This window comes from Phacochoerus africanus, chromosome 12, assembly GCF_016906955.1.
Source record: "Phacochoerus africanus isolate WHEZ1 chromosome 12, ROS_Pafr_v1, whole genome shotgun sequence".
NCBI classification, from domain to species: Eukaryota; Metazoa; Chordata; class Mammalia; order Artiodactyla; family Suidae; genus Phacochoerus; species Phacochoerus africanus.
Genome location: NC_062555.1, coordinates 44,351,648 through 44,374,424, shown reverse-complemented (window position 1 = coordinate 44,374,424; position 22,777 = coordinate 44,351,648). Strand labels below are relative to the sequence as shown.

The 22,777-nt window shown below is 38.3% G+C and overlaps 1 protein-coding gene across 1 annotated transcript in view; it reads right to left on the bottom strand.

The window, feature by feature from the left end:
* Positions 1–968: 968 nt before the first annotated feature.
* Positions 969–22,777, bottom strand: part of RAB18 (RAB18, member RAS oncogene family) — a 34,554-nt gene continuing 12,745 nt past the window's right edge. The window contains exons 3-7 of the mRNA XM_047754527.1: positions 14,107–14,168; positions 9,621–9,693; positions 8,112–8,230; positions 7,971–8,037; positions 969–5,470 (exon numbers count right to left, since the gene is read on the bottom strand). Of these exons, the coding sequence (XP_047610483.1) occupies positions 5,295–5,470; positions 7,971–8,037; positions 8,112–8,230; positions 9,621–9,693; positions 14,107–14,168 (497 nt within the window). The 3' untranslated portion in view covers positions 969–5,294. The remainder of the gene's footprint in view (positions 5,471–7,970; positions 8,038–8,111; positions 8,231–9,620; positions 9,694–14,106; positions 14,169–22,777) is intronic.

Sequence of the window (22,777 nt, the reverse complement as noted above, 5' to 3'; positions counted from 1 at the left end):
GAGCAACTCTAAATAGCCTAAAAACATGGAAAAAAATGTTCTTCAGAAAACGCTAACATTATGTAACATAAATTAACACCATATAAATATCAAAGTGGCAAAAATGAAAATTTGAGAACACCTCATGCTGCTGATGGAGAATGCAGTGGAAAAATGATACCCTTCATATTTCTAAGGAGAAATGTAAATTTTTACGGATGTTTGGAAAGCAATTTATGAAATATATCAAAACTGAAAAACATATACATTTTGTTTTGCCCAGGAATCCAACCTAAATATCCATCCCATAGAAACAAAAAGATATGTGTATAAGGATATTTATTGAAGCACCACCTGCAGAGCCAAAAATGGAACCAATATAAATATTCATTACTAGAGGAACAGCTAAATAGACTGTGGTAATCCACACCATGGAATATAATACTGTACAATCACTAAAAGAGATGCTAGCTGTATCTAAGTTGGCTTGGAGGGATTTTTCACAATCTATTGTTGGGTAAAAACAGCAAAAGGCAGAAGTGAATACGTAGGCGATCTTGTTTTTGTAAAACAACAGAATTAAAACAACGTATAAATGCATTCTTGCATATGATTAAAGAGGCATGGAGAGATGCAGAAAAGTACACATGCCAGGTCCTAACAATGACTGTCTCAGGGAGGAGAGGTCAAGAGTGAGGGCTGGATGACAGAGGAGACTGAACCACAAAAACACGAGACCCTATACAATACGGCGTCCTTAAAATTACATGTATGGAGTTAACTCATATATATGTCCACAAAAAAAATATATGAAAGTAACCTCACTAAAATGTTAACAGTTACTTAAGAATTATGGCTTTGCAAGTGGCAGTCATCAACATACTGAAATCAATGTACAAAGAGCCCGTCCAAGTAAGATCATATATACTCACTCACCATGCATACATTTGTTTACAAGGAAAAAAAAAAAAAAATCCAACTCAAACTGGTTTAAACAAAAAAGGAATTTATTGGCTCACATAGGTGAAGAGTCCAGCAGTAGCACTAACTTCAGGTCCAGGTTGATCCAGAGGCTCCAGATTGCATCAAGACTCCAACTCAGACGCCCTTTCCCTTTCTTGGTAGTGTCCTCGGCCTGACTCCTTTGAATTAGAAAAATGGCTGCAGCATGTTTAGAATGTGAATCTTCATACCACGCTATCATCCGCAGTTCCTGAGGAAGCCCCAGTCAACATCTTTTAACGAAGTGGCCTGATCTGGGTCAGTTCCCTATCCCTGGGGGCAGTACGTGGGGCCGTGGTGGTGGTGGGGGGGGGGCAGCGGGGGCAGGGAGTGGCCCTGGTTAGATAACCAGGCCAGCTCTAGAGCTGATGGTGCGACAGTCCCATTCAAGCTGCGTGGGTGCTGATGGGGGGCAGTTATCCAAAGAGAAGGTAGGCTGTACCGTGAGAGAAGGAAGTGGATGCTGGGTGGGCAACCACAGCATACACGAATAAGGCATAAAAGAAAATAATACAAATATCCAATGAAATATTAAAAGTGCTCAACCCTGCTAGTAATCAGAGAAATACAAATAAAATTACATAATTTGTGGTTTATCAAGTTAATAAAAAAAAAGAAAAAGAAACATTGCTCCTGTGTGTGAGAGATGGTGAGGGGTCAGCTCCTGTGAATAGGTACTCACACCACCACTGGAAATGTCTGTGACAAAACAAAACAGTTGATAACTAAGAGGCACTGAAGCAAACTTTATACCACAATCAGAAAGGCTACTGATTCCTAAATAGGAAACAAAAAGCTAGCAACAAATAGTAAAATTTTAAGCCCCCCCCATAATATAACAGAAGTTGAGTACATTTTTTCCCCTCTGACCTGAGAGATGTTCCCTTAAAAAATAAATAAATAGAAATAAAAACGGAGATTCCTGGGTAAATCTATATTCCTTAGCTCCAAGTTTTCATTTAGTCCACTTTTTTCTATTCTCTTCTCTCAACATTTCTAAACAAAAATCAGGATGAAGTCTACAGTTGATTACCTTCAGCATAGCTGGGGTCAGAACTAGTGTAGTATCTTCTAACACCAAGTAAATGCTTTTACTCCTATCTAACAAGGGAAAATAAATGAAGGAAACAAAAACTTCCTAAGTACGGCTGGTGAAATGGACCCCAAGATAGATAGATAGATAGATAGATAGATAGATAGATAGATAGATAGATAGATGCTGAAAAGACCTACGATTGACAGTGCCTTAGAAGATAACCCAATTTACTTGAAAACCAATTGGAAAAAATATACAATAAATTGTATTTAAAGATACTGTACATATGCAGTAGGTCTGTGCCACCCCCACACTTAGAACAGAACCATGTAATCCCATGTATTTCTTGTGTATGAAAATTACAGTGAATCTAAATCAAGTCCAATTCCATTGCATTCAATCAGAAAGCCAACACCAAGTGCAAATTTGTAGGTGGCAATTCAGTGCTCAAAATGAAAATATCCCCTGGATTTGAATTTGAGCAAAAGGCTGTTCCCAGATTTAATAATGTTTCTCATATCCAATTACAAACAGGAAATTAAGGTGCCCTGGAGTTCTCTTGTGGCACAGTGGATTAAGGACTGGCATTGTCACTGCTGTGGCTCAGGTTACTGCTGTGGGTTCAATCCATGACCCAGCAACTTCCACATGCCACGGGCACAGCCAAAAAGAGAGGAAATTATGGTGCCCTAAGTGCCCTGACTTCATACCTTTTCCAAGTCAAGGATTTTCATTCCACTGTGAGTGAGAAGGTAAAAGAACTAAGAGACCACCTGCTCCACTACCAAAACTTTTAGATCAAATAAATGACTTACACAGTTGGTTTACATCCATGGGATCTACTCTATAACCAAAAAACCTGAAATATTTCTATTACACATAACAAAAGAATGACAAACCTGCTATGTAAGAAAACAAAAAGCTAGTAAATAGCCGTAGCATAGGGAGCACTGGTTAAGAGCATAGACTCGAGTGAAGATGCCCTGACTGGAATCCAGCTCTATCACTGATAGGCTTTGTAATCTTTGGGATGTTTCATTAGCCTCATCTTTAAAACGGGCATAGTAGCAGTACCAACAAATCACTTAAGGTTATTGTGAAGTTGAATGACATAATCCAGTGAACAGCACCTGACACCAAGGAAGCATTCAATAAATGCTAACTATGACTCTTAATATAAACTGAATAGTTATTTGTTTAGGTCTAAGTCAGTACTCCTACAACTCAAAACACTATATTCTACCATTGTTCTCATTTGCACCATATGGAAAAGGCGCTTTAAAATGACTTCAAATTAGTCAAGAATGAAGAACTAACAAAACTGTTATTTTTAAGTGGCTAATTTTAGTAGTAATTGCAACTACTTCACTTAGAAAACCTACATTATGAAACAAAAAGCTTGCAACAAAATAGTAACAATCTGAATAACATTATATTCAGGACTCCCTCAGCTGATGAGAGGAGTAGGAAAGATGTCATATTTCTTGCACAAAGGCATCTGGGGAAAGCAGGCTATATTTATTCAAAAACTATAAAAGGTTACAATATAAATTTATCAAACAAAATGAGTTTTTAAAAGTTAAGTGACGTATATATATCCAAATTCGGACCAAATCAAGACAACCCAATGCACAGAGAGATAATTATTATATAGCTCAAGGAGCAAAAGGTAATGAACAGAAATGTCTTAATACAGAAACTACATAAATACACAAATCTACATTTTTAATGTAACAACAAATCTTAAGTACATGTGTTAGCTATCTTTCTCCAATATTAAAGTAGTATACGTTTCATATTTAATAAAAACATACATACCATATAAAACCTTTAGTCATATGTAATGTAGTCTAACAAGTGTGAGGCACGTAGAATGTACTGTTTTCCTATGTGAAGATGTACATTCCAATCCATTAACACATGTACTGCAAAGGTGATCCATAAAAATGCTTATCATCTGCAATTGTATACAGAGAACAAACTGCCCAGAAATTAGTATTTCTTATTAATCTTACCAAGGGATGTTAGAATGACCTGCCTGAAAGCACAAATTTACTTCTTTGGAGGCTTAAAATAGCAGAAAGCAACATCAATTAAATAATATATGAGTGAAAAAATATACAATGTACAATAGCAAGAGGTTAGAAAACTGAATACTGTGGAAAAGATTTATTAGTCTGTACAAGTTGGTTCTGATAAACTATTGCCTACTTGTTACAGTAAATTACCAAGATTTTCATTGCAACAGTATTTTCCCACACACATCAAAATCTGGAAGCAATAAGCCTTTCTCAAATTATAATTTAGTGTTTTTTTTCCCCCAACCCGCAAAACACAGAAGTAGGTTTTTTGAATACCAACTAGCCATTTATGGAAGTCATAAGATACAGGAATTCATTAACATTACACAAACTACAACTGAGGTACCTGGACAAACATCACCAACATTTATGGGAAAAGGTGTTGGTTTTAAGAGTGGTAAGTACTACATGAATTACATAAACACACTATTCCTGTCCTTCCGAAACCAAAATGGGGAAAACCCTACTGCCATTCTGCCAAATACCACATAACCAAAAATGCTGCACAAAGGGTCATGAATCCCATATACATATCACAGAATTAAAACTCCAGTTAGGCAACTGAGCTACTCATTGAAGTAAATTAAAAGTAAGACCAAACTTCAACACATCAATGCTATTCTGGAAGCATCATCAGAACAAAGGTTTATAATTATAAATTGGCCTGGACTATATCCTATAAAGAGAATTTTGCTTAGTACTAAAAGAGAATCCGTCAGCAAATGTCCTAGAAAAGCTGTGGAATCATGCTCACTGTTATTTCTGAAGGGAAATTTGCCAGGTTTGATGATACCTGTCTATCTCCCAGTAGTTCTAGGAGTTCTACATACCAATTAATTCAATAATTGATAGGAGTATTTAAGCGAAAAGGAGACCAAAAGTAGACCTTTTACCAACATATACTAGAGGTGGATTTTTTTAAAATCACATGATGAATGTAAATCATAAAATCAAATGTACTTATAAAGGTACACCTATTTTATGTTACATAAAAAACTGCAGACTGCAAACTGTGCATGCTTACCATAACGCTTTACCTGGAAAAGTCAATGAGTGGGATTTCTCGCAATTATTCACTGCCATGATACAAAACAAATATGTGCAAACTGCAAGGTCCCTAAAACAGCAGTTAGAGTTTATATACAGAAAGATGACACTATCTGATCAAATATGCAAGAGATGGAGTTTCCCAGAGTTTATAACACAGAACAATAACCACCACAGGCTCCTCCTCCTTGACCTTCTTCCCTGTGTGTCAGTTTCACTCCTTTATTCTGGTTCTCACTTTCCCACAGTCCAGGTGTCTGAATGATCTTTTCAACAAGCTCCTCAAAAGCACACTGTACACCATCACAGGTTTTTGCACTTGCCTCTGAAATTCAAGGAAGATGGTCAGAGTATATTCTTTTCTGGTCATATTCCTATGTTTTTTCTGGCAAACCATGATGGCAGAAATATCGCCAATGATATATAAGGAGATAAATTTCTCCCCACAGGTTCAATATTAGTAAATTTCCCGAAACTCTCAAAGTCGAGCTATTTCAATTCTATCCATAAGATTTTGTGATAGAACTGTACACTCTAAAGCCCTGCTCAAATATTATGCCAAAGTTCTTTCCTTAGTTTTTAGTTTGTTCTTAAAATTAGCCCCCACAGCAGATAGTCCCATTTTAGAATAAGGAAATACAGGTTCCAAGTTAAAACAATCTGGTTGTTCTGTACCTGCAACCAAGCTACAACCATGAACACCGGTTTTAAATTTATGCTCACGAAACACAAGTGGACACTGAGCACTGTTCCCCAATTCTACATTTCCCCGGTTACCACCTTTTTCCTTGTCTGAGATGACTATTTTATGCCTTCATCTTAAAGCTCCTCTATCTCAGCTGATAAGCAACGTCTACATTAAGAAAAACAGAACAATCTGGCAAGAAACTACTGATCATTCTTAGATATGTCTCCTTAGGCTCTGCCTTCACTCCTGTCATGATGGGTGAACCTTCCTGGCTGCTGTCTGAGTCACCCTCACCACCCTCTGTCTAGTTCCCAAGACCCCATCTGTTCTTATTCACTGAATGATCATATACCCTGTCTACTACATTATAACAATCAGCTTAAAGGCCTACCAAAGTTATTGTCGATCTTATTAACCACTCGCCCACCCAGAGACCCAACCAACCAACCAACCAACCAACTTGCCTTCCAGCCCGCACATCTTTCTAATACCCATCCAATTTCTCTACTCTCTTTTAATACAAAACTGTCGTAACGAGTTATTCATATAAGCTGTTTCCACTATATCTCAAATTTTCCTTCAAACTATTCTAATGAGGCTTTTTTTCCACCATTCCACGGAAACTTTTTTTTTTTTTTTTGCCTTTCTGCCTCTTCTAGGGCCTCTCCCGTGGCATATGGAGGTTCCCAAGCTAGGGGTCTAATCGGAGCTGCAGCCACTGGCCTACGCCAGAGCCACAGCAATGCGGTATCCAAGCCATGTTTGCAACCTACACCACAGCTCACAGCAATGCCGTGTCCTTAACCCACTGAGCGAGGCCAGGGATCGAACCCGCAACCTCATGGTTCCTAGTTAGATTCAGTAACCACTGCTCCACAATGGGAACTCCATGGAAACTATTCTTTTAAAGACTATCAATACCCTCTAGCTTGTCAAAACCAATGTCCTCATCTTATCTGACATCTTGCAGCATTTGATACAGCTGATCACTTCTTCCTTTAAAGATGTTGTTCACGTGTCTTTTCCAGGACAGGGAACACTCCTGGTATTCCTCTCTCACTGGCCTATCATTCGCAGACTTACTTGCTGGTACCGCCTCTTCCTATTGACTTCTGTTTATTGGAGTAGCCCAGGGTTCCATCTTCAGCCCTTTTCTATCCATTTTTCCTGCAGTGACTGCTCCAATCCCATGACTTTAAATGCCACCTAAATGCCAATGACGAGGAGCCCACTGGCTGTCTGAAAGCCAGTTGATTCTTTTGTCTGAGCAGAATTCTAGATTCCCTGCTCCTCTGCCCCAACTTGTACTTAGCTCAGTCTTCCACATCCCATTTAATGGAAGCACCACCCACCAAGCTGCTGATACCAGAGACTTGAATTTGCCCTTGATGCTCTCTTTCCTTATCCTCCACACCTGATCTATCTGCCTGTCAGCTTTACCCCTAATGGTACCACCCACCACTGCCACTGCAGTCAATGCCACCAGCACCCCAGGTGCTGCCTTAAACTGCCTCCCAGGCTCTGTTTCAGATCTGTGATGAGCAAGACCCAAAAAGCTGTATTTCTAAAAGCTCCCAAGTGATATAGCCAGTTCACTTTGCCAGACAAGGGGGTCGACAAACTTTTTCTGTCAGTTGCTAGAGAGTAAATATTCTATGCTTGGGGCGTTGTGTTTCCAGGCAGATGGTGCGGCCAGATCTGGCCCCTCCTGTGGTTTATGATGAACCCCTGCTCTACCATGCTTCTCACATGACAACATGCATATAGATCATAGTAACAACTCGTTAAAATACAGATTCTAATTCAGGAAATCCAGGTTAGGGCCCAAATAAAGCATTTCTAACAATCTCTCAGGGGGTACCACTGCTGAGAGCACATGGGCCAGCAAGCACGTACTTTACGCAATGTCATTACACCCAAGGGGGATGACTGCACTGTGCGCTACATGACATCACATTACGTGATCCTATTCTTTTATTATAGAAGGAAAAATAAGGGACCTGGACCTCTAATAGTTAGTTCTATAGCACAAGAACTAAATACATACACTTATGGTTCATAAAGGGAAGAATGTAACAGAAACTCCATTTAGAAAGCTCTTCATTAGTAATGAAAGGATAAGTATTCACACACCTACCTATAAATAACATGGAATGCTTTCGTGCAAATTTCAGGCCTTCATTTCTGTCAACTTCACGATTTTCCTAAAAGATAAATGCAAAGGTTAAGAAAAGCTACCAAAACATAGAGTCAAAATGCCAGCTGCCTGACTCCTTACCTTATCAATTTTATTTCCAACTAGCATGTTTACTATGTCATTTCTTGTACAGTATGTTTCCAATTCATTTAACCAATTATCCAGCTTAACAAAGGTGTCTCTTCTTGTGACATCATAAACTGAAATTTAAAAAAAAAAGTTGTTTATTAAATAAATACTAAAAGAAAAAACAATGACATATTTCTGATATGTAGTAGCTAGGAGTTGATGTCACTATATAGACAAGTCTGTTTTTTAGGCCTTCAATGCATAAAAATCAGTGTCTACTGATTCAGATTGAAGAAATGAGTTATTGAAAATATGCATTTACATACACTTCAATTTTTTAACACACTGTGAGAGAAATGAAATTACATCCTGTGTGATAACTGAAAATTAATTTAAGCAAAACAACAGCTATTCCCATTCACAACAACAACAAAAAGATTTGTCTAAAAACCAAAAGGTACTGAGATTCAAATCTGTGGCAACATACCAAAAAATTTTACATGAATTTAAACATTTATGATCCTGTTCATTTGTTTCTTACAAGGATCAGAATTTGAAAATTTGAAAAAAAATATAAAGTTAGTGGGTGGAATCCCAATTGTCTTCCTCTGTTTTCACTGTCATCTCATGTCATTCTGCATTATACTAAATAATGAGCTTATTAACATAAAGAGTTTTCTAAACTTAGCAGGTGCCAAACCAAAACCATAAGAGTCACTGCCAAATGAACAGAAACAAAACCAAAGCCTCACAAATCATGATATAAAAAGATTTCTCCCTACGACGGATCAGTATTCATTTTAAACAATTTCCCAGGAATATGAAGAACAAGCACTTTTCAATAAATTACACAGAAAATCCACACTTGGTTTTTAAGGTTTGTGTGATTATATATCAATAGTATTAAGCGCTTTGTGCCATTTTTCAGGACTAATAAGGCAGATTTCATGATTCCTCCTTTTTTCTTTTTTCTTTTTGAGCTACAGCTGCTGGCCTACACACACAGTCACACCAGCTCTGAGCCGCATCTGCGATCTACACTGCAGCTTGTGGCAGTACCAGATCCTTAGCCCACTGAGCGAGGCCAGGGATCGAACCCGGTCCCTCATGGATACGACTGTGTTTTTAACCTGCTGATCCACAAAGGGAACTCTCACTCTTCCTCCTTTATAAACTGCAGGAAGTGTTAAAAAGCTATTGCCCAAAGCTCAGTCTCTGGTAACGCTCTACAACAGACCATGACATGAGGACCAGTCCTCAATTACGTCCTCATCAACGTGTGCTTTTAAACCAAGTAAATTAGTCTGATCTTCATTTTTTAATTGCTAGACAAATGGCTGAACTGAAATTTTGAAAGTTTAAATATTCATTAACATTACATATATCACTTCAAGTCACATAAAAGTAGCCTTAAAGAAAAATAAAACAAAAACTTAATGACCTTCACAAACAGGGAAAATCAGAAATTTCAGTAACAAAACAACAGTATTTTTTAAAAAGTATATTAAAATAAAACCTTACCTAATATAACACCCTGTGCACCTCTATAATAGCTGGGAGTTAATGTTCTGAACCTTTCTTGACCAGCAGTATCCTAAAAGTGACAATTATTATTAAACAAAACAAAGTATAAATAACACATCTTCAACATGCCAATTTAAAGAGTAGAAAGTCGAACAGCATTATTAAAATATCAATGCACGAGCTGGAGTTCCCGTCGTGGCGCAGTGGTTACCGAATCCGACTAGGAACCATGAGGTTGTGGGTTCGGTCCCTGCCCTTGCTCAGTGGGTTAACAATCCGGCGTTGCCGTGAGCCGTGGTGTAGGTTGCAGACACGGCTTGGATCCCGCGTTGCTGTGGCTCTGGCATAGGCCGGTGGCTACAGCTCCGATTCAACCCCTAGCCTGGGAACCTCCATATGCCGCAGGAGCGGCCCAAGAAATAGCAACAACAACAACAACAACAACAAAAAGACAAAAAAAAAAAGAATTACAGGGGTATTTTATATTAGGTATACAATTTTTAGTTTGTCCTTTTAAAAATATCTTCTGTGTATCTTGTTTCAGGAAAATGCATAAAACCAAACCACTCCTAATTACATGTTTCTGACTCATATTGGAGGTAATGAATGTAAGATGTATGCTGGTTAGGAAATGTAAATTTCATAAGGAAGGAGCTCATCTGCTTAATCACCAAGCCTCCGAGCCCAGAGCAATTCTTGCTATAGGACAAGTACTCAACTTTTCTTGGGGATTTACCAAAAAAAAAAAAAAAAAAGAATCAACTAATTAACAAGTCTCTATTTCTGGACCTAATTCCGTCTGTCTTCCTTCCACCATCCTTGGATTGTGGCTTCAAGTTCACCCAAGACTATGCAAAGCAGCAGTTTGCAAACTACTGCCTAAGCCCATTACCTGTTTCAAATATTATTTAAGTTTTATTAAATAAAGTTTCACTGGAATACAGCCAGGCCTATTCACTTATGTACTGCTGTATGGCCCACCTTAGGGTTAAACTAAGTATTTACTATCCATCCTTTTAAGAAAAAGCCTGCAATCTGCTAATGTAAAATAACCTGAAGGAAAGACATATATCAAACGTCAACTTCACTGCCACTCCTACAGTTGTAAATACAAGTTTAGCTGTGAGGTAAGCAGAAGCTCAGCTGGATCAGAATTTATAACTATAAAATTTATATGTTTAAATAGTCAGAAGTTAGATTTTCGCTTTTTTGTTTTCCTAACAGGAACCTGCAGTAGGAGTTAACAACATCTTTGTAAGATAAACCGATACAGAGCATTATGTGTAAAACCACATATTTTCTGATGGGAAAAGAGAGAAGAAATTATTAAAGACAGAAACAGACAAAGGCTAGAAAGGATCTAGAAAGGCTAACTAACAGAATGCAGGGAGTGAAAGTGGTGGAAGGATGCAGAGAAAAACCACCTTCGAGGTGGGTGCCAAGTAGGTCATGGTGTGCAGCACTTTCAAGCGGGGCAGAGGGGCAGGACTGTGCTTGAACATCCTAACTGAAAGACGCCGGGAGAAGCACCCAAGTGGGAGAGGAACTTATTCTATGTATATGAATAAAACTACAGAAGAATCAGAGGAAACAAAAGATTCATATACTTCTAATACTGAGGAAAAGGCATTTCTAAATATGACACAACACCCAGATGCATGAAGAAAGTAACTCATCTAAATCATACAGATACTAAAACCTTGGTAGGGCGAGAACCTTGGTATCTCTCCCCCAAAAGCTCACACCCCCCCCCGACTCACCCTAAACAATATCTGAAGGTAAATGACAAAACAGAAAAAAAAAAACAAAACTACAGTATATGACAGAATTGGTATTATACACAAAGAATAGTAACACTTTTTTTCTTTTTAGCGCCACATCTGCAGCATATGGAAGTTCCCAGGCTAGGGGTCGAATCAGAGTGCCAGCCTACACCACAGCCACACAGTGCAGGATCTGAGCCACGTCTGCAACCTACACCACAGCTCATGGCAACACCAGATCCTTAACCCACTGAGCAAGGCCAGGGATCAAACCCACATTCACAGATACTAGTGGGATTCCTTTCCAATGCTCTATAATGGGAATTCCCACACATATTCATTCTTAAATAAAATTTTAAAGACAAATGAGAGTGGGGAGAAATGTGGCATATAAAAAAGAGCTACTATTTCTACATATAAAGACTCTACTCATGAAAAAGATGAATGCTAATATAAAAAGGGAAAAGCATATAAAAGAAAATTCATTAAAAGATAACCAATAAATATATAAGAGAAAAAAATCTCACTAATCAAAAGCAATGCATATATAAGTGAAAAATTATGTCAGACAAAAATGAGAAAGATTAACAATATATACAGAAGACCTTTTTCCTATTTCCAATGTTAAGTCTTTCCATTCTTTGAGTCAACAACTCAACTTCCAAGTACACATTGTACAGTGAGCTGGATAAGTCACACAGATATATAAATCAGGATGCTCATTAGAGCACTGCTCATCTTTGTGAAAAACTACTAACAATGAAAGTATCTTTCACTAAGGGTTGACTAAAGTATAGCTGACAGATGGAATACAAGTGGTCATTTACATTGATGTACCTCTATATTCACTGACATAGAACAATGTGCAAATTGTGTGTGCAGGAGGGGGGAGGATGGGGCTGCAAGCCTGTGGAAAAAAGCATGATACAATCCTGTCTTCTGGAAAACTGCATATAAACATGCGTAACAATGTGCATGCATCTAACATACTTTAAAGTCTATTCACAAAAATGCAGACATTGGTTAAAGATGAAATTTTTCTATATTTATTTCATACTGTTCCAATTCTTTTTAGAATAAGCCTGTGTTATGTTTATAAGTCAGGAGGTGCCTATCTTATTTAAAAAAACATTTATAAGCCTATGATAAAGATGTCATTTCAGTAATTAGCGGGCAGCCTCTTTACTGAGCAGGAACTAGAAAGTAAATTTAAAACAAACAAAAACCCTCCTGTCTGTAAGAGTTCAGGGCCACCATGAAGCCTCAGATTCTACTCTAAGTTGTGTATTTCACAAAGCTGGAGCAAGGGCAGAAAGCCATAATAAATCAAGCAAGAAAAGCATATGGAAAATGAGGCCCCGCTTCAGTCCAGAAAGAAGCCAACATTCTGAAACTTCAATATATTTTATTCTGGTCTAGTCCAACAACTTTCCAAATTGTTTTCTGTTGCACATGACTGTTCTGATTGATAGTAAATATATTTCAGAGACAGGGCAAATAAGCCATCAATCATGTAAAGTATTATATGTTCAAAAAAAAAAAAACAGAAAAAACATGACACACAGTTACTTGTCATTTGTAGAAAATGTGGGTTAGAAATTGCATTCCACTCAGAGAACGTCCTTACCAGGAATGCGCTCATACAATGCATGGGCACTGCTGTGTCCATCTGTGACTGACAGCCAGTCAGCACTTGCCCTTTAACCACCATGATGAGGTACCTCTCCAGCTGATGCCTGCTGATCGGTTCTACTACTGTTTTATCATGTTATAAAAATATACTTAGATTTTTAATTATAGCATATGTGGGACTCAAATATATGAGTATATTTTTATAAAGGTTACACATACTTACTATATTATCAATCCTATTTAGACGGACAGAGATAGAAAGGAAGGAAGGAGAAGAGGGGGAGATGGGCAGAGAGACATGGACACTGAGACTCTTGGGTGTTTCTGACAGCTCATGCTACCTTACTCAGCACTACCACGAAGAGGTCTAGTTAGCAGAGAATGTGGATCAGAACAGCTAGGTTCACAGGCAAGTGAAAAGAAGTTGGTATGTAAACACTGGATACCAGTACTAAAAAACAAAAGTTGGAAAATTCAAATTTTACAAATATTTATACTAACAAAGATGAAAAATAATTTTGTTCTAAGTATTGCTTCATTCCCCTTACACCCAACAACTGCCTTTAGTGTTGAGCTCAGTCTAGGCCATCTTTATAAAAATTTAAAGAAACATATTCCATAACAATGATTCTCTCTGGCAGACAAGATGATTTTTTAAAATACTGTTTTCAAATATTCCAAAGAGAATGCATATTTTAAATTTTTCAGTAAATAAAACAAGTCTCTGCCTGATGACAGAATTATAAGATATAACTACTTATTGTTTATCCTTGAATCAACATCAGATCTCCCAAGTTATTTAATACAAATTGCTCATTTACCTCTAGAGCATCACACACACTCCACCACAACCTTGGCATGTGGAGGTTCCCAGGCTAGGGGTCAAACTGGAGCTGTAGCCGCTGGCCTACATCACAGCCACAGCAATGCCAGATCCTTAACCCACTGACCAGGCCAGGGATCGAACCTGTGTACTCATGGATACTACTCAGATTTGTTTCTGCTGAACCATGATGGAACTCCAATTTCTGCTTCTTAAAAAAGTACAAGTTTAATATTTATAGAAAATGCATTTTGAAAATTCTTACCCATATTGCAAGTTTAGCCTTATTTCCATCCACTGAAATTGTTTTCACCTTAAAGTCGACACCTTGAAAAAAGAAAAATTTTGTTAAGAATTACAGTAAAACATACTGTTAAAATCAATTACCAAGAAAACTAGGAAACAAACAAATAAACAAAATCCCACTTTATCAAATGCCCAAATTTGCACCCAGATTCTTAGAGTTATTGGTATGAAGAGAAAAGAAAAGGTGCACGCAAGTTCAGCAGCTTAGGATTTAATCAGGAAAAATGAAAACCAAATGCTTGTAGAATTCAAAAATTCACCCAACTGGACTTATGGAAAAAATAAAAACTGAATTGAAAAAATGAAATTCAGTGTAAGGTAGTGATTGACTCAGCACATTAAAGCCAAGAGCTAGAACTCACTGCGCTAATACAGAGTAGATGACTTCTGGACGACTGTGGATCGGGCCGTTTTCCAGGGGCTCCCTAGGCTTTTTTTTTTTTTTTTCTTTTTTTGGTGGTGCCTATGGCACATGGAAATTCCTGGACTACGGATCAAACATGTGCCACAGCAGCGACCCAAGCCACTGCAGTGACATCGTTGGATCCTTTAACTGCTAGGCCATCAGAGAACTCCTCTAAGAGCACTGTCCACAGCCAGCCAACACCTGAAATCAGATTCTGACTGAGGGCAGCTTGGATGACTGATAAATTTATAAAAGGGTCACTCACTCCTTGTCTTCATCTTTGCTTGTTTTTAATACTAAAACACAGCATTCATTTTATATAATTTATCAATAAACACTTACACGTGCACAACTGCAAAGACAATTTACACACAAAAACGTCTGTGCCCAATCCTCTAAGAATCTCCACAAGTGAAAGAGGACTGCTCAAAGTGCAGGGAAAATCTGCATGTACTGATTTATGTAAAGAGAAGACACGCTCCATGAGATCTCACATAAGGTTCTAGTATAGCAGCAGCACCCCTCTCCCCAACCTCTTCCTTTCCCGGAAAAGGAGCTGACACATACCATCTGGCTTAACTAACAGTAACGGCCAGCATGTCTTAAAAGAGTTTCAAAATTAATGTGCAGTCTATCCCCCTGGCCAGAGGGAAAACATTCGCTCAAGAAGCTTGGAAACAAACTTTCAAAAGACCTTACTAGCTTGTCACAGTTAATTCACAACAGCCCTAACTAAGACCAACAGCACCCTCCTCATATACCAATGGTTCCTAGAACACCTGTTACCAATAGGGAAATATATTAGTCATTCTCGGATGATTTCTGGTGATCCATTACACACACAAAGTAGGTAATAAAAATGCACTTCCAAATGTGCAGTATGTCAGGTCTTTCTCTATGCCAAAGACTAAGAAACACAGTTTGCTGCTTTGGGCTAAGGTGATAAAGGAATTGATATAAAGTCACGCCTAGAATGACAGACAACCATGAGTGGAAGGACAGTGCCAATAACACAGTCCAAGGAAACCCTAAGCATACGGTTTCTTTGCAGGGTAACAAACACAAATCCTGTATAGGAAATAACCCTGTATTCACCAGGTCTAGATAAAGAAATATGGCACACCATCTATACAAAAATATGGAATTATTTACATTTTGCTCATATGGCTTACAAAACCCCAAAACTGGAGAAGATGTGGCCGAGGGAAACGGTTGTGACTTGGGGCAGGTACTACATGAAGGGCATTGGTAGACGTGACTTAGAAATCGCTGTCATCCCCACTCTACGGATCCATTCTCAGGGTTCTTCAGGGAAAACAGAAAGAACGTGCTGTTTTTAAACACCTCAGACAACAGGCTCCAGGGCAGGCTGGCCTTTCTGCTAGCTACCAGCTAATCAGTCCACCCAGGCAAAGAACTCAATGTTCCCAGAACCTTTGTGTTCTCCTCCCCTCCTCCAATCTTTTTTCTGATTTTTGCCTATCTTTCTTGGCAATCTAAGGGTTATCTCTGCCACATGTGTGATCTGCATGTCACTGTCTCCAAGACACTCTTCTGAAATATTAGATCTGAAAGCTACAAGATAACACCCTCAGGAACACATCAAGGTCAAGAGACAGGCAGCCTGAAAAGGCATCTCTTCTGGATGCAGACCCCTCAGTTCCTACTTATCCTCCCTTGGTTCCTGGGGTGACTCTCATGTGTAGACTCATGCTTTAGAACTTAGATGCTCAAAACTTGGTTCTTCTGTTTTACAAGTGGCTGTTAATTTCCCTTTATTAGTGATAGCAGTAGGAATCTTTTTGATAAATTTGGTTTTTGCCAACTTCTCACTAAACTGGATTAACCTTTCTTTTCAACCTCCTCATATGGACGACAAGGAGCTCATAATAGAGGCAGTATGTTTAGGAAAAAAGCACTCCTGTGTTTCTTCCTCTAATCTGCAACACTGAACACTTCTGTGACCCAGTATGTAGAGTTTTTTCCACAGCATCCAGTTTTCTGACTCTTCAGCTGGGTGCTGTACAATTGAGTTCAGTTCTGAAACTATCAACCTGAAATCAAAGACACAGCTCACAGGGTAAAGGCACAGACCTACAAGATTGCCACACTTCCATTTCGGAGGCCAATCTCAACTCCAAATTGTGTTACCTGTGCTTCTGGCCAAGTTAGAAATGAGAGGTTCCCATAATCCTCTCCTAAATTTGATTAATTTGCAACAGGAGCTCACAGAACTTGGGAAATCAGTTTACTTACTCGATTATCATCTTATTAGAAAAAGGATCCAACCCAAGAACAGCCAGATGGAATAGATGCACAGGGCAAAACCTGGAAAGGGCCATGGAGCTCCCACGTCCTCCCCATTTTCCTCAACTTGTTACTCTCTGAACCTGCAGCTTAGAATTTCTGTGGGTGCTTCCTTCATGTACGCTTGACTGCTTAAATCATTTGTCTTGGTGATTAAACAAAATCTCCAGGAGTTCCTGTCGTGACTCAGTGGAAACGAATCTGACTAGTATCCAAGAGGACTCAGATCCGATCCCTGGCCTCACTCCATGGGTTAAGGATCCTGCATTGCCACAGGCACGGCTCACATCCCTTGCTGCTGTGGCTGCGGCGTAGGCTACAGCTCTGATTCGACCCCTAGCTTGGGAACTTCTATATGCTGTGGATGCAGCCCTAAAAAGACCAAACAAACAAACAAAAAAATTAAATAAATACATAAACAAAACCTCCAGCCCTCTCCCCTCCATGAAAGTGGGGGAGGTAGGGTAGGCCTAAAAGTTCCAATTCTCTTAATTACATGGTTGGTTCTGCAGGCTTTCCAGAAGTCTCAACATTAACAAACTCAGGAGTGGTTGAAAAAGACTCATTACGAGAAACAAAAGAGATCTTTATATCTCCTATAACTTAAGAAATCCAAGGGTTTTTAAGATCTCCATGCCAAATACATATTTCTCATTATAAACCACAATTCAGGCAGATCTGTCACTTCAGCTTTTCCTTAGTTGTTCATTTGGGCTGGTATTTTTAATACAATATTTAATTCTATTCCGTTACAGCAACCTTTTCTTAGGCACACTTGCCTATTTTATGAAGGTTAAATTAGTTAAAAATAGATAATACAATCAATAAAACCTTTGAAAAAAAGCAGTAAGTAAGACATGAAAATTTACCATACAGGAGTTCCCATCGTGGTGCAGTGGTTAATGAATCCGACTAGGAACCATGAGGTTGCAGGTTTGATCCCTGGCCTTGCTCAGTGGGTTAAGGATCCAGTGTTGCCGTGAGGTGTGGTGTAGGTCACGCAGACTCAGCTCAGATCTGGCGTGGCTGTGGCTGTGGCATAGGCCCGCAGCTACAGCTCTGATTAGACCCCTAGCCTGGGACCCTCCATATGCCATGGGTGCAGCCCTAGAAAAGGCAAAAAAAAAAAAAATTTTGCTGTACATAATATCAACTGTGCCTGTGAATGGGAAACCAGAGCATGTCAATGGAATCATCTGCCTTATCAAAAGAAGAAAAAGCAATCAAGTGAAACTGTCCTAGAACTAGCAAAGGTGGCTCTTAAAAACAATCATAACCATATACCACATGTTAAAAACATTAAGTAGGAGTTCCCGTCATGGCTCAGTGGTTAACGAATCCGACTAGGAACCATGAGGTTGCAGGTTCAATCCCTGGCCTTGCTCAGTGAGTTAAGGATCCAGCATTGCTGTGAGCTGTGGTGTATGAGGCAGATGCAGCTCAGATCCCGCGTTGCTGTGACTGTGGCATAGGCCAGCAGCTACAGCTCTGATTAAACCCCTAGCCTGGGAACCTCCGTATTCTGTGGGAGCAGCCCTAGAAAAGGCAAAAAGACCAAAAAAATAAAATAAAATAAAAACATGTGCATCAAAGGACATGAGCAAGAGTGGAAAAAAAAAAAACCTTGCAAAATGTGAGAAAATATTTGTAAATCAGGTACCTAATAAGAAATTAGTATCCAAAACATATAAAGAATTCCTATAACTCAACAATAGAAAATCTTATTCAAAAATGGAGAATAGACACATCTAATAATACACACAAATAGCCAATAAGCACATGAAAAGATACTCAACATCATTATCCATTAGAGAAATACAAATCACAACCACAATGAAATACTATTTCATATCCATTAAAAGAACTATTAAGAAAGAAAAAAAAAAGTGTTGACAAGGACATAAAGAAATTAGAAGAAATTAGAATACTAGTGCATTGCTGACAGGAATATAAAATGGTGTAGTCACAGTGAACAACAGTTTAACATTTTCTCAAGAAGCTAAAAATACAAATACCATATAATGCTGCAGTTCCACTCTCAGGCATATAGTCAAAACAACTGACAATAGGAACTCCAACGGATACTCGTACAACAATGTCCACAGCAGTATTATTCACAAAAGGCAAAAGCAACTCAAGTGTCCGTGGACAGATGAATGGATAAACAAAACGTGGTATACATACAATGGAACATTTTCAGCCATAAAATGAATGAAATTGCAATTCATTCATTCAGTTATAACATGGAATGAAATTCGGATATATTGCTACAACATGGATGAACCATAAACATGTTATGCTCACTGAAGTAAGCCAATCACAAGAGGACAAATATTGTATGATTCTAGAAATATGCAATATCTAAAATAGGCAAATTCACAGGTAGAAGGTAGAAAAGGTTACCAAGGATTGAGTGGAAATGTGGAGCAGGGGTGGAATTTCTGTTTGAAATGATGCAAAATTTCTGGAAATTAATAGTAGTGATGGTTGCAAAACAATGTGAACATACCTAGCACCACTGAATCATATACTTACAAGTGGCTAAAATGGTTAATTTTATATTATACATATTTTACCAGCATAAAAAATAAAGAAGAAATTGAGAATCCTATATCTATGAAAGAAACTACATCTGTGATTTAAAACTTTTCCATAAAAAAACTCCAGGCCCAAAATGAATTCTACTAAACATTTAAATAATCAATAAGCTCTCCTAGGAAACTGAAGAGGAATGAATACTTCCTCAGTCAATCTATGAGTTCTACAGTACCCTGATACCAAAACCAAAGACAATACAATTAAAGAAAACTAGAGACTAATGTCATTCATGAAAACCCTAGACAAAATTTTATCATAAGTAATACAACTGTGCATAAAAGAACCACCAAGGAGGTTATCTCAGAAATGAAAGGCTAAGAAATAGCAACAACAACAACAAAAAAGACAAAAGACAAAAAAAAAAAAAAAAAGGAGTTCCCGTCGTGGCGCAGTGGTTAACGAATCCGACTAGGAACCATGAGGTTGCGGGTTCGGTCCCTGCCCTTGCTCAGTGGGTTAACGATCCGACGTTGCCGCCGAGAGCCGTGGTGTAGGTTGCAGACGTGGCTCGGATCCCGCGTTGTTGTGGCTCTGGCGTAGGCCGGTGGCTACAGCTCCGATTCAACCCCTAGCCTGGGAACCTCCATATGCCGCGGGAGCGGCCCAAGAAATAGCAACAACAACAACAACAACAAGACAAAAAAAAAAAAAAAAAAGAAATGAAAGGCTGATTTAACACTGAAAAAAAATCAACGTGGACGATATTAAGTTAAAAAAGAAACATGATCATCTCAACAAATGTAGAAAATGCATTTAACAAAATCCAACATGCATTCCTAATAAAACCTTGCAGCAACCTATAAATAGAAGGAAACTTTCTCAACTTGAAAAACAGTATCTATGAGAGTTCCTGTCGTGGCTCAGGGGTTAACAAATCTGACTAGGAATCATGAGGTTTCGGGTTTGATCCCTAGCCTTGCTCAGTGGGTTAAGGATCCAGAGTTGTGGTCAGCTGTGGTGTAGGTCACAGACGAGGCTAGGATCCCAAGTTGCTGTGGCTCTGGTGTAGGCCGGTGGCCACAGCTCTGATTAGACCCCTAGCCTGGGAACCTCCATATGCTGCGGGAGCAGCCCTAGAAAAGGTAAAAGTACAAGAAAGAAAAGAAAAGAAAAGAAAAGAAAAGAAAAGAAAAGAAAAGAAAAGAAAAGAAAAGAAAAGAAAAGAAAAGAAAGAAAAGAAAGAAAGAAAGAAAGAAAAAGGGTATCTATGAAAACATAGAGCTAAATCATGTTTAATGGTAAAAGACTGAATGTTTTCCCCTTAATATCAGGAACAAAACAAGGATATCAGCTCTTATCACTTCTAGTCAATATTGCACTAGAGGTCTTTAGCCAGCACAATAAACCAAGAAATAAATAAAAGGCATTCAGACTGGAAAGGAAGAATGCAGAAATCCAATGGAATCTGTGAGATTAAAAAAAACTCCCAGAACTGGAGTTCCTGTCATGGCACAGTGGCTAACGAATCAGACTAGGAACCACGAGGTTGTGGGTTCAATCTCTGGCCTTGCTCAGTGGGTTAAGGATCCAGTGTCCACAGCCATGAGCTGTGGTGTAGGTCGAAGAGGCAGCTCAGATCCCGCATTGCTGTGGCTGTGGTATAGGCTGACGGCTACAGCTCCGATTAGACGCCTAAGCCTGGGAACCTCTATACGCCGCGGGAGCAGCCCAAGAAAAGGCAAAAAAAAAAAAAAAAACCTCCCAGAGCAAATAAGCAAGTTTTGCAAGGTTGGTGGACATAAAATAAACATCTTTAAAAAAAAAATCACTTGTATTTCTATATAACAGAAATGAACAGAGAAACTTAAAAAAATTTAATACCATCTTTAATAAAAACCTATGAAATACTTAGGGTATATCTGACAAAACATGTGCAAGTATATAACCACTCTGAGAGAAACTTTGGAAGAATTAAATGAATAGAGAGATATAAGTTGTTCAATGACTATAAAACTCAATATTGTTGAGGTCATTTCTCCCCAAAATGATCTACACAGATTCAGTGTAATCCTAATAAAAACGCTAGCAGGCTTTCGTTTTTAAATCAACAAGCTCATTCTCTAATTCACTGAAACCCAGAGAAACTCGAAAAGCCAAAACAACCTTCAAAAGTACAAAAGTGGGAAACTATATATTTGACTTCCTGATTTTTATAAAGCTACTGAAATCAAGAGGGAAGTACTGACATAAATAGCTAAATGGAGTAGAGCAGAGCCTAGAAATGGACTCAGCATACTTGGACAACTGACATTTTCATAAAAATGCAAAAGTTACTCAGTACAAAAAAGGCAATCTTGGGAGTTCCTGTTGTGGCACAGCAGAAACAAATCTGATTAGCATCCATGAGGATGTGGGTTCAATCCCTGGCCTCCCTCAGTGGGTCAGAGATCCAACGTTGCTGTGAGCTGTGGTGCAGGTCACAAACACAGCTCGGATCTCAAGTTGCTGTGGCTGTGGTGTAAGGCTGGTAGCTGTGGCTCTGATTTGATCCCTAGCCTTGGAAACTTCCATATGCCCCGGGTATGGCCCTAAAAAGAAAAAAAAAAAAAAAAAAAAGGATGGTTTTGAAACAACCGTATATCCATATGCAAAAAAAAAGGACTTTGATTCATTTACTCTACAGTGTACTTAAAAATTAATTCAAAATGAATCAGAGATCTAATGTAAAATATAAAACTAAAACTTCCAGAGGAAAACACAGGAAAAAATCATGGCAACCATCGCTGAGTAAAAGATATAACACTGAAATCATCATCCATAAAAGAAAAAACTGATAAGTTGGATTTCATCAAAATAAGTAACTTCTGCTCTTAGAAATAAACTATTAAGAGTATGACAAGAGGAGCCACAGACTAAAAATAAAAAAAATTTGCAAGCACATTTCATCTAGTAAAGGATTTTTACGAGAACACATAAAGAACTCAAAGTTGACCAATTAAAAAAAATTTTTTAAATGAACAAGATTTGGACACTTCACACACACATACAAAATATACACATGTAGACAGCAAATAACTTTAAAAGATATTCAATATCACGAGTCATTAGAGAATGCAAATTAAACCACAATGAGATCACCAATATTCACCTTTTAGGATGATTACAATTTAAAAGTCTGACCATACTAAGTATAATAAATGAGGCTATGGAAGAGCAGGAATTTTCATATACTGTTAGTGGGAATGTAAAATGACACACCACATTATAAAAAAAATGGACAAATTGTTTTCCAAAGTTAAACATGTATTTACCATGTGATCCAACAATCCCATTACTGGGTATTACTCTAGAGAAATGAAAAACTCAGCCATACTAGTAA